The sequence below is a fragment of the Stomoxys calcitrans genome, chromosome 5 (assembly GCF_963082655.1).
Source record: "Stomoxys calcitrans chromosome 5, idStoCalc2.1, whole genome shotgun sequence".
Lineage (NCBI taxonomy): Eukaryota > Metazoa > Arthropoda > Insecta > Diptera > Muscidae > Stomoxys > Stomoxys calcitrans.
Window position 1 is genome coordinate 72,863,240 of NC_081556.1, and position 17,761 is coordinate 72,881,000.

Genomic DNA, 17,761 nt, shown 5'->3' on the forward strand with positions numbered 1-17,761 from the left:
GTGGTTTTTAAAGTCGGGTTCAAATTGCGGTTATTGTTGTAGTCTTTTAAGTTTATTAATGTGCCTTGTTTTGATTCTCTTAATGTGAGAGATGAGTATGACATTCTCCCTCTCCATTGGATAGTTGAGCTGTTCTCTTGCTTATTCAAGCATAACTGTGTGTGTGTTGGTTTGTGTGGGTTTGTTTGTATTACCCTGCAAACATTTTTCATAACCAAATAATCTTCCGCTAATCTTCTGGATGGAAGTTATGGTCGCCGACGAGAGTTATAATCGATACCCCTGTCGTGAGGAGTTGTGTCCTTTAGACGACGCTTCTGGAAGAGTGTTCCGCGAATCTTTCATATGAGTTGCTAACGATTTAACCAAAAGAGTCTTGGATAATCCAAGAATCGCGCAGGAATCATGTGGGCGAGAAAATCATTAGTGTTTGGAAAATTACTATAATTCTCTTCTAGAAGAATTGCGCATTACTTGACTGGACGAATAAGTGTTTTGAAATATTTATTAAATATTGTTCTATTTATTAAAAATTGTTAAATCTCCTGATTTAACTACTTGAGCTCCTAGAAGCCGCAATTATTATTCGATGGGGCTGAAATGTTGCAAGCAGTGTTCGGTTACAATTATGGCAAGTATGGTCCAAGTCGGTGCACTATGGTTCCAATAGCCTATTTTTGTGGCCAAAAGTAAAAATGAAGTTTTGACATATTTTTAGTTTATTCCAGTCAAAAACACTACAAAAAGAGAGAAGCAACAGTTTTTTTTTAGGTATGGTTAAGTGGCAATCTGCCATCAGACTCACCTAGACGTTTTCGTCTAATGTGATACCACAGTTCTAGTTCCTACCGTTGAACCATCCAGATCACTTGAAAAAGCCCAACAACTTGCGTATTTTCACATCCGCTAAATCAGACAGGTTCTCAATTTAATGAAAACCTAAAATGGAACTCCTTTTGACTGCCAGTGCAGGACACACACACACACACAGAAGATGTTATATAGTCTCTTCTTCTTCTTCGATGTCCTCACAGCTTCTGCAAAAGTCGTTACTGGCAACCTTTAGTCTGTCAACATGTTTTCTGATCAGACAGTGACCTGTCACGACGGACACAATGACTGAGACGTCTGTTCTTTCCAGTGACAGCAAATCATTCATGACATCTATCATTCAATGTCCTTCGGGCCTGGTACTGAAAACTGTCGCTTGAGTCATAACCACAGATTCCAGTTCTCCTGGAATGTGTAAGGTATGCTCATAAAAAAAGTTTGCTGAAAATAGCAAACACTGTCTGCTGAATATTAGTAGTTAATTTTGCTGCTATTGTAGCAGTAATTCTGCTATTACAGCAGTAGTACTGCAATTTCAGAGTAGCAGGCTTTTTTCTGAAAATCTCTTGTTAGCTGATAATGACGGCTGCTTAATTATGAAGGAGATGATAGAAGAAAAAATAGAACACATATGTAAATGTGTGTCTCAGTGGATGTTTATAATCACCACTAAATGTATACTTTCCATAACCTTTTTTCTTTAAATTTAGATCCAAAGCCATTCCAGTCATGTTCACATTAGCAGAGCAATAACAAAAATGCGAGCTATTGCATTGTTAATGCATTTCGAAATAAATACCAATAGATGTATCAGGTAGCTTCTTTACAATAATATTCCACAAATTAAAAGAATCTCTTCCAACAAAATTTCTAAGAAATTTCCAAAAAAATGCTTTTCCATTTTCAGCAGACAAATACTGCTGTTTTAGCAAACATTTTTGCAGTTTTGAATAACAAATTTGGTTAAGTGTAGTTCCTGGTCTCGCAAGCTTTACTCGTCCGCTTTACAATTCCCTGGAATATTTCTGTGGCCTGGCACCCAGAACAGGTGAATTTGAACTGTTCAGCCATCTCGTTGAGTGACAGTCGAGGGCGGTTTTTGTGTTCAGAAATACGTTCTCCAGGAATTGATTGGATGTCTGGCTGTCTGAGAAGATTTTTATGCCAATTGTCATTATGACATTATATTTTAGCCATTCCAACACTTCCTTAATTGCAAGGATCTCCGCTTGACACACACTGAAGTGGTGGGTTAACCTTTTCGATATGACCAGTTCTAGATCTTTAGAGTACACCCTAAAGCCCACCTAGTAGTTTAGTTTAGAACCATCCATATAGAAGTCGGATAATAATTATGCCCTCTGGAAGCTCAAGAAGTCAAGATCCAATATTGGTTTATATGGCAGCTATACCAGGTTATGGATCGATTTGAAGCATATTTGGCACAGTTATTAAAAGTCATAATAAAACATGTCATGCGAAATTTCAGGCAAATCGGATAAGAATTGCGCCCTCTAGTGGCTCAAGAAGTCAAGATTCAAGATCGGTTTATATGGCAGCTATATCTGTTTATGGACCGATTTAGACCATACTTAGCACAGTTTTTGAAAGTCATACCGAAACACGTCGTGCAAAACTTAAGGCAAATCGGATAGAAATTGCGCCCTCTAGACGATCAAGAAGTCAAGACCCCAGATAGGTTTATATGACAGCTATATCCGGTTATGGACCGATTTCAACCGTACTCAGCACATTTGTTGGAAGTCATAATAAAACACCTCATTTAGCGAAATCGGATAAGAATTGTGCCCTCTAATGACTCAATAAGTCAAGATCCAAAATCGGTTTATATGGCAGCTATATCAAAACATGGACTGATAAGCCCTAATAAGAAGTATTTGTGCACAATTTCAAGCGGCTGGCTTTACTCCTTCGAAAGTTAGCGTGCTTTCGACAGACAGACGGACGGACATGGCTAGATCGACTTAAAATGTCATGACGATCAAGAATATATATACTTTATGGGATCTTAGACGAATATTTCGAGGAGTTACAAACAGAATGATGAATTTAGTATTTTGTTGAATTTTGTTTTTATACCCTCCACCATAGGGAGGGATTAAAAAAATAATTTATTAAATGTTCATAATTATTCATATACTTTAGCGATTGAAAGTCCATCTCGAAAAGCTTTTTCGTTAAAAAGAAATTACAATAAAATCGGTGCGGTAGATCGAAAGTTATGTGCGTTTAAGTATTGAAGAAATCATTAGAGGTCAACTATAACCCAGAATAGCCCACCGTGTATTATGAACAAACTCTTTCTGAAAGCTTATATCCTCTACTGCAAACAGTGAGAAAATTGCACAACGATCAGTTTTCTATTTTCAAAGCTATTAAGGCTTTACAACTACAAATAAAATACTGAACTAGTTTTGGCCAGAAAAACATGGAGTTGTATATAATCTGATATAGCTCCCATATAAACCGATCTCCCGACTTGGATTTTTTTTATTATGACTTCCAACATACGTGGTAAGCACTATCCAAATCAGTTTATAACCTGGTATATGTAAGAAGTTTGCCCCTGTTCCTTAGTGGAATGTTCATGGGCCAAATTTGCATTTGCATAGTTCCCATATAAACCGATCTCCCGATTAGTCTACGTCTCCATGGTGGTGGGTTCGCAAGATTCGGCTCGGCCGACCATAGCACATTTTTTTACCATTTTTTACTTGTTGTCCGCAGTGTACTGTATAATGCTCATATTGATCGAATTTTTTTGTTATATTTGCAGATATGTGGTATCCTACTCATCATATTTGGATCCATTATGCTATCCAGCATTGGGGACATTAAAGATGTAGTGAGCACATATGAATCTCACTCAGTTCCCATAGCTGTATTGGTCCTTGGTTGTATTATCTTTGTGATTTCCTTCTTAGGATGCTGCGGAGCCATTAGAGAAAATAGTTGCTGTACAATGACGGTATGTATGTCTTACTCTTTTGTATTCATCAACGAAATTCGCCGTTCATGCAAGAAAAATGTTCGTGATAAATGCTGTTGATATAGTAAGCTTGTGATATCACATGTCCAAGTTCGACTAGTGTCTACGATTTTGACCACATCGATAACATTAGCTTAGCAGTTAACCGAGATAAAATCAAAATACCTCAACAAGGCATTCATTACTAAGGAGTTGAAGAAGACACGAAGAGATATTTTGTAAAAGCAAGTAATCTGTGGACTAAGTAGGCATTTTAATTGAAAAGCCTCCTACCGAAATCGATTAAAATTACTCATTTTAAGAGCTTAAGAAATTTTCATTTAAAACATATTTGCTCAGGTCTTTGATCCCATCCATAGCTTATAAAAAGATGTACCAACTATTCTAAATTTAAGTAAAATTCGTTAAAAAAATTGTTTTTATTTACTCATGGATCAATGCCAATTCCAGCAAAATCCTATAAAAAGGCAATCTAAAACCCTAAGAAGTCAAATCGGGACATTGTTCTCTTTAGCAGCTATACCCACTTGGAAAGTATTTAACACGGATGTCAAGATATCTAATCAAATTCTGAGGTCAAAGCTTATATGTTATCATATAAAGCAATGTCAAAAGGTTTATTCTGGATTTCAGTCTATATGGGGATATATCATGGCCCGTGGGTAGAAAAGAAACAAAAACGATCATATGGTTTATCTTATATATAAAAATCAATTTGTGTTTGTTTGTTTGTGTGTTTCTTATAGACTCAAAAACGGTTGAACAGATTTTCTTGAAATTTTCACAGATCGGCTCTAATTTACCGACCATGTCAATGTGAGCACGGAATTGATACCCACTTTTGGGACCAATTTTCTGTGGGGGTAGCCCTTGCCCAAAATACCCCACAAACAGCAATTATTTACTGACCATCGCAATATGGGGCTCAAATAAAGGTATTTGGAAGTAGAATACGAATCTGATATCCAAATGTGGAAAAAAAACTCCAAAAAACTCCCCAAAGGGTAAAAATTTACCCACCATGCCGATATGTGGCTCAAATGAAAGGTATTTGAGATTAGAAAACGAATTTGATAACCATTTTTGGGCCAAGTTTTTGGGAGACGCCTATTAACTCTCCTTATTTGAGAGAAGAGCACTGGGGAACCACCTCCTCCCCGGAAACACCCCTAAATCGGACATCATGAGAATATTGGGCTGAAATAAAGACTTTTAAGAATGGAGTACATCTAACATCCAAACTTAAATGACATAAACCCTCTGAGTAAAATTCGTAGTCCAATAAAGATCAAATTGGACTCCGATAAAGGCACTTATATTGTTATACTGTTAGTCAAGCGATATGCATATACTATTTACGTAGCATGTTATTTCACTAAAAACTCTTTAATTATCGAAAATAAATATTCAAAGGATAATTTAAATCCATAAAAGAAGGCGCAGCGGAGCGGGCCCGGTTCAGCTAGTATGTTTATAAAACCTCGAAATATTGGTCTAAAGTACATGTATTTATGCTCGATCGTTATATTAATGTTGTGTCAAAAGCACCCACACTTTGGGACGAGTGAAGCTAGCCGATGGAAATTTTGCATAAACATACCGATTCAACTTCTTAAGGGCCCCGATTTGGCCGATGTTGGTCTATAACTCGATATAATCTTCCGATTTAAGTTCTTGAGGAGGGTGCCATAGTTAAGCAATTTGGCTGTATGGTCCAAGCCGTCACAATTTGACTTCTTGAAGCGACACTCTACTAAATATTTTTGAAAATCTATGAAAACTTCTCATTATAACCTGAAATAGTTATTTTTAACATTCTACCTATAAATATTGAGTTAAGGGTACAAAAGATTCGACCCTGCCGAACTTTACTTGCACATATATTTATCGGTCCTAGAAAATCTGCTCTCGTTCCCTAATGGAATGTTCATGGTCAAATTTGCATTTGCAAATCTGTCTGCTAACGTGGAAGACAAAAAGCAATTTCGATATCCGAAAAGGTATGCTAGACGGACAGCTGGTTTGAATTGGTCCTGAAGATAGTCCACTGGATCTATGTAAGTGTAATTAAACCAATACTTACTTTGTAGTTTGGTGGACGGCGACGGAGAAGAAGTCCAACGTTAGGACATTACAATAGGTTCCGATAACATATTACATTGGCAATGGCGGGGCGATGGGAACCATGCTTACTAATGCACTAGATACGGTTCTAGATCTTCGACCCATAGAAGTACAGATTAGGTCTGAGAGAGTCCTGAAGCAGGTAACCTAGATGGATTTCGTATATCCGCCATTAGGGGTACGACAACCAAGACGGTAAGGTCATTCTTATAAAGACGGTAAGGTAAGAATGAGTTTAGTGCCTTCTCTGCGCATGGCAATATTCGCATCGCACCGGACCATATTAGAGCAAGAGGGAAACATATTTATATAAACTTGATGAATGAGAAGCCTTTCGGGGCTTCGCAGTCCGAGTTTCTACTCTATCCCATAGGATAGAGTGAGAATCCGATGGGGGATTCAGAACAAGAGAAGACGAATATAATACTAAGAGGAAGTAAGAAGTCCGTGAGTATGGCTTTCTTTGCGGGATACATAGGATTATTCAGAATAGATGCGGCAGATGACAGCGTGTGTAGAGCTTGTGAGGATGATAATGCGACTTTGGAACATTTCCAATGTCAATGCCCAGCTGTTGCGATTAACAGACTCTGGCACTTGGATGAGGATACCATACTAATCTTGAATCAACTTAGGGGCATAAAGGGGAGAACGATTAGGCATTTTGTGAGTAGCACAGAACTCCTAACAGATTTTTTCGATGTTACTTTTCGGTATTTAGAGTGCATGACAAGCCGATTACTGGCTTAGGTGTATGTCCATAATGGTGGACTATATTTTGCACCCTCCTTTCCACCTAACCTATATTTAACTTACTTACAAATTTGGAATTTTCTTATTATCTTATGTCTAAAGCTTCCAAATGCAAAATAGAGTACTAATACTATGTTAAATTTCTTCACAGTATTCGGTTATAATGTTCCTCCTGTTCCTATGTCAGTTGGCTTTGGTGATCATTATATGGGTTAAACGCCAGGATATTTTGAATGCCATGAATTATAGCATAAAGACTATTTGGGATCAGCGACAAAGCGACCGGAGCCTTATGGATGGACTCGAATTGAGCGTAAGTTACAACACACTTAGACTTGTTTTCAAAATTGTGCCATTTAATATGAAATTTTGCTTGGATAGTTAAAATGCTGCGGTTACAATGGACCAACAGACTACACTGGCGAAAGTGTGCCTAAGTCCTGTTGCGGTGCCTCAGCCACAAACTGTAGCATTGTCGAAGCACTCTTGCGTCCAGGTTGTCTGAAAGCCTTTGACAGAGTTTGGACAAAGAATTTTGATATCATCCGCTATGCTGGTTTGGGTGTGGCAGGAATTGAGGTGAGTGATAACCGCTCCGCATGGAGTTCCTATGTGTAATATGGTCCAATTATATTTTTAGCTGGTCGCCTTCATTTTCGCTTGCTGTTTGGCTAACCAAGTGCGTAATAATGCCCGCAGATCGAACTTCTAAGCGCATCAAGACATATTGGTCCAGATTTAAAACGAACATTTGTATTAAATATTTATTTCAATTATGTTATTTTGACTTAGGCCTAGTACTGACCTCATTCACAGCAAAAATGCCTATTAAATAAATCCGAAATCCGACGGCCAGAACACAAACAAAAGTCCAAAAACAATAACACACAATAAAGACAACAGTATTGAAACCGAGTTGCTTCGGTCCATTTCGTGAGCATTTAATTACATTTGCAATTAAAATTGTGCAAAATTTACCCTGATACAGCGACATATCGCAACTACAATATTTTGCTCATAGAACTCAGTACCACTGGTACTGAATGTGTTCGCATTATCTTCGTCATCGACTTATTATAGCGCGTTTTGACAGTTGTTCGTGTGAAAAGTCGAAGTCAGTACTAGGCTTTACATACAAACTTACTTACACGAAACGAAGAATAATAGCATTGCACCAAGTTTAAGGTAACATAAGTATGAATAAAGAATTAATTTTTTAATTGATGCAATTAAAAAAGTTATTGAAAAATTTTGCTGCCATGGGATTTCTATACATTTACTGAAACGTGGGACGCATGGAACTTTGACTTCTTCTTCCAGTTATATCGTAGGGGGCGATATGGAATATGGTGCTTAAATAAAATCAATTGTAGGCTACTTTGCATATGGAGATTCTTGTTTGAACCGTTTGCTCCGCAAGAATTTTTCTGTAATTCGTAATAGTTCATTATTATTAGAAAATTATATCGATAGTGCTATCCACTAATGATAGCTATTAGGCAGTTGATGGTCTGTGTCTGTTTCAGTGAAGCGGCAGATCTGGAGCCCGGGAGTAGGCTTAGAATGGACTCCAAAGGCTCAACAGTTGCGGTGTTGGTGTCAGGCCGCAGCATGTTGTCTGCTACTGAAACCTCGACTGGTGGAGCGGCTGCTCCAGGCTCCCCTAGCCGACAGACGAACGGTAAGCAGGGGCTTTTGAAGAAGACACCTGATTCGCGACTTAAGAACAAAAACGAAGACATTCTATCTTCGCATGCCTATAATTTGCGTAGGCCATCGGCCTTCTCCTGCAAACCAACACGCGTTTTAAGACTTTCACTAATAGCGAGAGAGACTCCCTAAATTGGGCTCGTGGATTCGCTGCACCGGCTACCCCAACAACTACACATCGTGATCTGGAAACTGCACCGCAGTCAGCCAAAAGCCTGCGGTCACCTAGAGGGCATCCGATGCCTAAAAGAACTAGAGCGAACAATTGTAAGATGGGTCCAAGAACCTTTGCTAATGTCGCCATGGACAGTTTGGTGATGGCAGTTGTCGACAGGGGAGAAGAGCAGGGCTGCATACCTAGGAATAATTGCAGTGGGATAGTCAATGGACTGTCGTCAGTATACTTCGATGTACTTGCGGAATTTCCTGGGTCTACTCCAGTTTGAGGCGATGCAGGCTGGTATCGAGGCCGATACAGACTAGTTGCCCTTGGGAATCAACGCTCAATTGAAATCTATCGTTGCACCCGGAAAAATATTGATGAGATCTGGGGCACGGGATTTAGTCAAGAATGAATTTATTTCTTCTCGACTAATGGCGCATGCTTAGATACCAAGCATTCCCTCAGATCCTGAATCCATACTTGGAAGACTAAGGGAATGTTATCCCGTTCTTTCAACCACCGACTGGAAGATTGATAGTTTGCATGAGGCTGATGGTGACCGGAGACATGCAGTATTCGTTCTAAACTCCGGCTGCCTCGCAGACCTCAACCAGTCTGAAGGGGTTGTATTCTACGGATTGAACAGGTTGAAACTGAAGGTCTATAGAGGCGCTGAGGTTGGGGAATCAAGAGAGGACTCAGCAGTTGTTGCTGAATACTTGCCTGAGGAACTATCGACCACATGACTAAAGTCTGGCGGATTGCAGGTGACTGAAAATCCTCTTGCCACGATCGAAGGCATCGAAGCGGGACCTGACAAGCCCTGTGTGGGTGGGTCATTCAGTTGGACTGGGCTTAAGGTGTACACCAAACAGTACTTCAACACCAGCAGCTAGTGAAGCATCAACGAGGAATCTTCCACATCGCAAGTGTTCAGTGTCAATTGAAATCTATCGTTGCACCCGGAAAAATATTGATGAGATCTGGGGCACGGGATTTAGTCAAGAATGAATTTATTTCTTCTCGACTAATGGCGCATGCTTAGATACCAAGCATTCCCTCAGATCCTGAATCCATACTTGGAAGACTAAGGGAATGTTATCCCGTTCTTTCAACCACCGACTGGAAGATTGATAGTTTGCATGAGGCTGATGGTGACCGGAGACATGCAGTATTCGTTCTAAACTCCGGCTGCCTCGCAGACCTCAACCAGTCTGAAGGGGTTGTATTCTACGGATTGAACAGGTTGAAACTGAAGGTCTATAGAGGCGCTGAGGTTGGGGAATCAAGAGAGGACTCAGCAGTTGTTGCTGAATACTTGCCTGAGGAACTATCGACCACATGACTAAAGTCTGGCGGATTGCAGGTGACTGAAAATCCTCTTGCCACGATCGAAGGCATCGAAGCGGGACCTGACAAGCCCTGTGTGGGTGGGTCATTCAGTTGGACTGGGCTTAAGGTGTACACCAAACAGTACTTCAACACCAGCAGCTAGTGAAGCATCAACGAGGAATCTTCCACATCGCAAGTGTTCAGTGTCCTGAGGAAGAGTAGTTTCACTGCTTTCTCACCTGACCCTGGATGCGTACACGCAGAGAAAAAAATCGTATTTGGGCAGCATAATATATATTGTAAGTATATTGTCACTTTTTAACATATGATATGAAATATTCTACAATAAATGTTCTCAGACTGCAGTGCTAAATAATTAAATAATATTGTCAAATTTAACCATAGTATTTTAATTTTTTACAATATACAATATTCCAATTCTGTTGGAATTTAAACATGGTGTGTTTTGTCAGTCACCGTTTTTTCGTTATTTTTCTTGCTTGCTTTGCTGCTCTTCTAGTACTCTATTTGAACATTCTTTTTTAGTTTTATCTATCGATAGTTGAGGAGATTTGGACTCATGATCTTATGTTTGGTAGTCTTGCATGCAACATCTAGCCTATCGACATCACTTTCTTAAAGACAAAAAATAACGCCAAACTTTTCAGTGTGAACATGGGACATCAACAAGCTCTATCCACCGAGCTCTATCGTTGGCCAAAGCCTTGGCTTGATTCCACGAAATATGGGTTGATTTCAACTCTCTTTTCGAACAGCGGATCCATGGGCATTTCTCGCTTTATTATCGCTCTGTCGGCGTAGGATATGACCTAACCAAGTCCATTTTCTCTTCCGGATTTGTACATCGACAGGGGAAGTGTTTGTTCTTATTTGCAATTCTTCATTTGGCCAGAAAATTCGAAGTATTTGTCGTAGGCAGCGATTTATGAAAACTTGGACTTTATGGGTAGTCGCTTGTGTCAAGCTCCAAGTTGTACAACAATATAATAAAATAGATTTCACACTACTGGGGAAGATCCTGACTTTTGTATTAAGTAAGTTGTCACTGCATCTCCAAACTTTGTTGAAAGGCGATTCTAGCCTTGTTGATAGGTAAGCGTATGTCTGCCTCTGATCATCCGTCCTTTGTTATTTTGGTGCCAAGATAAGAAAAATTGTCAACGTCTTCAATGATATGGTCGTTTATAGTGAGCGGTGTCAGATTTGATGTTCCTATCCTCATCAATTTGGTCTTTGCTTGCCTACTTTGGCAGCATTTTCATTGAGTCGTTCCAGTTTCGTCTTTATGTGCTCGAAGCGATGCGCAAAGAGGCATATATCATCCGCATAGTCGATGTCTCCGAGAAAGTCGTTAATACCCCAGCGTATGCCACAGGGTGCCTCAGCATTAGTTGCTTCTAATACGGAGTCTAATAAAATGAAAAATAGCGTCGGAGACAGTTTGTTTTCTTTCCATTGAAACCGGCTGAAACTAAAGTATTCTTATACAGCTTCCTAATTAGTGTCACAATTTTTCAGCTTGACCCAGCTTAATCCATTGAACTTCGCGAAACTGTGTCAAAAACACGCTCGAAGTCGATAAATAAAAGGTTTAGGTGTGTGTTAAGTTCTGCAGATTGTTCAATGATTATGCGCAGGGAGTTAATGTGGCGGCACAAGAACGTCCCGGCCGAAAACCTGCCTGCTACTTCCTCTCAATGCTGTCAAGTGCAGGCGAAATACGATGCAGAAGAATACTTGCCAACACTTTATTTACAGCGTTTAGCAATGTAATTCCCCTCCAGTTCATACACTGGGTGAGGTCACCCTTCTTTGGGATTGTGACCATGATCCCCTTCTTCAATTTCGTGGGGACAGCGTTTGTATCCCAGGCCTCCCTGAATATTGGGGTGATCGCTTGAGCTATGGGATATGCCCCATACCGCAACAGTTCAACGTGTATATTATCAGGGCCGGCTGATTTACCGTTTTTGAGTTTGACCAGAACGGTGGGCGGGGCCTTAGGGGGGTTAAGATTGTCGTACTTACGCCCTTGGTTGTTGTTCCTGAAGAAACCGCGCCATCGCTCTAATTGCTGTTCGGGTGTTGTTAATTCCGAGCCGTCCTCATCTTTTATCATTGCCGTTGACCTTACGTATATTGTTGCCACTCATTTGTTTTACGGACTCGCAGACACCACACATTTCTCCAATATTAGCTGCATTTTCGACTTGCTCTGCCAGCATATTAAAATATATACACTTATCTCTGCGAACTGGGAGCTTGGCCAGCGAGGCGGAGGCGCGATATTCAGTCCTGGCCGCCAAGTTAGTTACACAGCGTTGCGTAGACGTTTATTTCCTCTATAGTTTTATTGCTTATCCATGGTTTTTGGAATCGTCTATGCCTATGAAAGGTGTTATTTTGCAACTTGTCCGTTAATGTTGCCTGACATTCGCGCGATGTTTCGAGGTATTTACGATTTAAGAGGTTGAACTTTGTGCTTGTTGGTTTGAGTCCTTTTCACGACGGCTGGACGTAGATGTAGAGTGGCAACTAAGAGCATGTGGTCGCTATCGAAGTCGGCTCCTCGTCTTGTTTTCACATCCATCAGCGAACCCAGAAAGAGTTTTCTGATAAGTACGTAGTGGATTTGATTACGGGTGTTTCCATCTGGTGATTCTCAAGTATATTTGTGTATATTTTTTTGTGCCTTCAATAAAGAGCTGGTTTCTTGCTCAGAAATCAATCAATCTGTCGGCATTGTCATTCCTGGTATCGCCAAGTCCTTGCATTCCCATGATTGATTGTAGATTATTGTTGTTATTGCCCACCTTGACATTAAAATCTCCCATTGTTTTCGGCGACAATAAAAGACCGACCCCATTCATTCGGTGGATTTCATTGCCTGAAAAAATTAAGTGGTACCCTCCATGGAGATCCCTTGTACTTCACTTAATCCATAGGTCGTCATCGGGGAGTTGTCAGTTCCATCCATAGTGCTGGGGCTGCCAGCGACCCACTAGGCCGGGTTTTCTTGATGGTGAATCTTCTGAAGATCTGCGAGCACCACTGTTGGTCATTTGCTTTGGCTCATCCCCTGCCGACCCTATTGCACGAACCCATCGTGCTCGTATTCGAATCCGTGCAAGCGGGATACCCCCTGCTTGTCCTAACTTCTTGGTTCGCCCCGCATATTTTATTTCTGCGGTACCCGTCATATCTGGTAAGGTTTCCCCAATCTACCACCTGGGGAGGTGTCTGATGCGAGAGATAACATGGAACTATGCACGCAAGTTTGACGATTAAATTCAATTAAAAAAGTGTAGAAAACCCTTTTTAAAATTTTTTTTTTATGAAAAATACATATTTTTTAAAAATAGTTTAAAGAAAAAACTTTGACCGTCAGCGGGATTTGGACCTGGGTTTGCAAAAAAGTAAGCGAAACTGAGATGTTTACCAACAAAACTAAAAATAGTACTATCAATAATAATGATAGTATAGCGATTTTTTCGTTAAAAATAATATTTTAAATCTTTACCATATTTTGAAATAAAAAAATTAAATATGGCAAACGACAACTGTACTGTACTTTGTTCAATTTTGACCATATTCTGAAATTTCGTTGGTTGTTGTGTTTTATTGTATATGGTAAAAAATTGATTTCTGGCAGTCAGAGTCACTGGCAGTCAGAAGGAGTTCAACTTTGGTTGTCATTAAATTGAGAACCTGTCTGATTTAGCGGATTTACATCCGCAAGTTGTTGCGCTTTTTAAAGCGATCTGGATGGCTCAAAGGCAGGAACTAGAAAGCATCTTCCTTCTCCTGTGGTGTCACAATGGACGAAAACGGCTAAGTGAGTCTGATTGCAGACTTCCACTTAAACCTAACATTACAGACATAAAAGAAGGGGTATAGCGTGTAGCACCAATTTGTAATTCAAACATTTTTCGATTAAAATAGTTTTTTAATTGAAATTTTAGTTAAATTAATTCTTTTAGATTGAAAATTGCAAAAACTTCAATCACAAAAACTCATATTCAATTAAAAAATTGTTGAATCAATAAATTTTCTAATTGATTTTATTTTCAATTAAATTTTTAATTGGACATTTTCTATCGACTTGTTTTTTTTTCTGTGTACGAAAAATGGTATTTACTACGTTTTATTTTCAATATGTATATCATTTCATTTTCAATATGTCGCCGACAATAAAGAGTGTCTCATAATGGAAACCACAATTTTTCTTATTTTTTTCAAAGCCTGGCATCAAATTTATATATGTTTTTTATTTAAGCATTATATTTCATGTTTTATATACAATCTAATCCAATGAAATAAAAGTTTTTATTCATGTGAAAAATACCAATTATTTAAGTTTATTAAAACAATAAAATAAAGATTGTTGGTTTATGTAGTTATACGTCTTTTTGGTGTACGCTGGTTAAGTTCTTGAACGGGCCAAATCCGACCATATTTGGATATAGCTGCTAGATAGACCGATTTTTCAATAATGGGTCTAATGCCCATAAAAACTTTATTTTTCATCCGATTTTGCTGAAATTTGTAATAGTGGGTAGTTTAAGGTTTCCCGACAACTGACCCTAATATGGTTCAGATCGGACTATATTTAGATATAGCTACCATATAGACCGATCTCCCGATAAAGGGTCTGAAGACCATAAAAGCTTTATTTATTACCCGATTTCACTGAAATTTGCAACAGTGAGTTACTTTAAGCCTCCTGACATCTGGCCTAAATATGGATTAGATCGGTCCATATTTAGATATAGCTGCCATATAGACCGACCTCCCGACAAAGGGTCTGAAGCCCATAAAAGCTTTATTTATTACCCGATTTCGCTGAAATTTGCAACAGTGGGTTATTTTAAGCCTTCCGACATCTGACGTACATATGGTTCCGATCGGCCTATATTTAGATATAGCTGTCATATAGGCCGATCTGCCGATAAATGGTCTGAACACCTTAAAGACTCTATTTATTACCCGATTTCGTTGAAATTTGAAATAGTGGATAGTTTTAGGTCTCCCGACCTCCGTCCCAAATATGGTTTGTATCGGACAATATTTAGGTATAGCTTCCATACAGAGCGATCTGCCGATAAAGGGTCTGAAGCCCATTAAAGCTTTATTTTTTATCCGATGTCGCTGAAATTTTAAATAGTGTGTAGTTTTAAGCCACCCGACATCCGACCAAAATATGGTAAAGATCGGATTGTATTTAGATATAGCTGTCATATAGACCGATATACCGGTTAAGGGTCGGAAGCTCATAAAAGCTCTATTTATTACCCGATTTTGTTGAAATTTGAAATATAAAATTGAACAGTGACTTATATTTATTAGACCACTCAATGTCCGTGCCGAATTTGGGTGCATAATTTATCCAATTTTCACCAGATTGTGGCGAAAGGGGGTTTACATATACACCCGAGGTGATGGGTATCCAAAGTTCCGCCCGACCGAACTTAATGCCTTTTTACTTGTTGAGTTTATCATGTTGTTGTTGTAGCAGTTTGTTGTGTTCTATCTTTCGTCTACCTAATTTTGTTAAGTGTCAAGATCCAGGAACTCTGCGGCTAAGATGGGGTGCGTCCCGAGAGGTCTGGGTCTGATTCGAGTGGGTTTGGCTGGGCAGTTAAACAGGTGACGTGTATCGTGTGCGCCCTGGTCACAATCTATACATACATCTTGAACGTCGGCATCAGTCCTTGCTCTGTAGGAGTTGAGGCGTCTGTATCTGCTAGAACGTAATTGAACAAGAACTACTCTGATTTGCCGGGGGAGGTCAATTTCTTCAGGTGCAATGGGAGGCGGTCGTTCTCCAACGACTTCATTCACCCAGTAGCTATTAACCGCATCTTCTACCGTTTCTGCATGAATGTTGTCTAGAATATGCCGCTTGATCTAGAGGTTCTCTCTTGTAGTGCTGAATCTCACGCTCTAGATTATGTAGATCTACCTTAAGGCTTCTGGGCGGTGGATATCTATCCATAAGATGATAATTTGAATGGTCTCTGGGATAACATCCCAAAAGCTATTGCTTAGACAGCATGTAGTCATGTCTCCTCATTGGAAGGATCTTTGTCTCCTAATGGAAGTGGTCCACATGAGAACTGAGGAGACAGCCCCTCGCAGTTCGGAGGGCGGCATTTTGACAGATCTGAATATTATTCCATTTCGTGTCACTGAGCTAACAAGTCCACACTGGCGCTGCATAACTTACCACAGGCCGGACAATTGCTTTGTACGTGGTCAACAGGGTTTCTTTGTCTGCACGCCAATTACTGCCGGCAAGTGACTTAAGAACCTTGTTCCTACTTTATCGCAAATTGTTGTGGCATGTAGGGAGAATGTGTAAGAGCTGTCAAATGTGACGCCAAGTATTTTGGGACACTTGATGGTCGGAATCATATCTCCATCGACCATCACAGTCAGCTCGGCATTTACCTCACACGTAATTGTAGTGAACAATGTGGCTGAAGATTTGGGGGCAGATATCTTAAGATTTAGTGCAGCGAAATGAGGCAAGTTCGTTGAGGTAGACGTTCAACCTATCGCAGATGTGAACAATGAATGGGGGGCCTGACGCCATGATCGTACAATCGTCCGCATATGATACAATCTCTATGTCGTCTGAAGGGGGTAGAATGGAGGATAGGTAGAGTTTAAAGAGTGCCGGAGATATCACCCCGCCTTGGGGAACTCCCTGTTTCATTCTACGATGCTTCGAATGATTCCACAAATGACTGGCGACCACACAGATAGTTCGCGACCCAGCGTTTCAGGCCTGACTGGAGGGACGTGTTGGTGATGTCCTCAAATAGTTTGGCATGTCTGACCGTGTCGAATGCCTTCGAGAGATCGAGTGTCACGAGGAGCGTCCTATCACATGGCATGGGCTAATTGAACGGCAAATGTGTGCGGTGATAGCATGCAAAGCAGTTGTTTTGCTATGCAGTCTTCGAAATCCATGTTAATGCTCGGCAAATGGAAATTCTCCTACGAGGCTCGGGAGGAGTATTGCCTCAAGCGTCTTTGCTGCTGGTGAAAGAAGGTAGATCGGTCTGTACGACTCCCCCAATCTCTAGACTTTTCCAGGCTTCAATAGCGGCATCACTCTGCCCATTTTCCAGACATCGGGAACTATGTATAAGAGTGTTCAAAGATAGGTTGAGGACAGTAGTAAGGTACTCAACTCCAGGTTAATCCAGATTCTTCAGCATCAATGTAAAGATTCCGTCGGGGCCCAACGGCTTGGATGATTTGGCGCCACAAATGACATTCGTAACTTCGCCGACGGTAAATTGTGATGGCTGTCCATCGGCTCGGAGACCACGGATACGGCGAATGGCTCTTCTTGCCCTGTGATTCTCGAGATGGACAATAAATTTACGGTTGAACTGCCTGGTGCATCTCTTCGGATCAGTCACGGTTACGTCGCTAAAACTGACTGAGGTCCTATCATCCCGTCTACCGGGGTTCAAGAGTGACTTAAAGTAGACCACAGCATGCCTAAACCGTTGCCTAAGTAACATTGCTCCAAGTGTTCCAGCCACAAATTCCGCCTATGTTCATTGACTACCCTGTTTATTTAAAGATTCAGCTCGCGAATCCGGCTGATGCTTTAACGATGTCGATGGTGAGAAATATGGGGAGGTGGTCTGGCCCCAAAGAGATAACGGATTACCAGGATTACCTCGTAATCCTAAAGAGGGCATCCTCATTCACCATGCAAAAATTGGAGCCTTCAATCCGCTCTGCCAAAGCTATGCCACGAAGGTCGTTACCTTGGGTAGAATGCCATGAAAAGAGAT

At 40.3% G+C, this 17,761-nt stretch overlaps 1 protein-coding gene across 1 annotated transcript in view; it reads left to right on the forward strand.

The window, feature by feature from the left end:
* LOC106081368 (23 kDa integral membrane protein-like) overlaps window positions 1–7,967 on the forward strand; it is a 37,620-nt gene extending 29,653 nt beyond the window's left edge. Inside the window, exons 2-5 of the mRNA XM_013243266.2 lie at window positions 3,629–3,820; window positions 6,870–7,031; window positions 7,100–7,297; window positions 7,359–7,967. Coding sequence (XP_013098720.1) covers window positions 3,629–3,820; window positions 6,870–7,031; window positions 7,100–7,297; window positions 7,359–7,430 — 624 coding nt within the window. The 3' untranslated portion in view covers window positions 7,431–7,967. The remainder of the gene's footprint in view (window positions 1–3,628; window positions 3,821–6,869; window positions 7,032–7,099; window positions 7,298–7,358) is intronic.
* The last annotated feature ends 9,794 nt before the right edge of the window (window positions 7,968–17,761 follow it).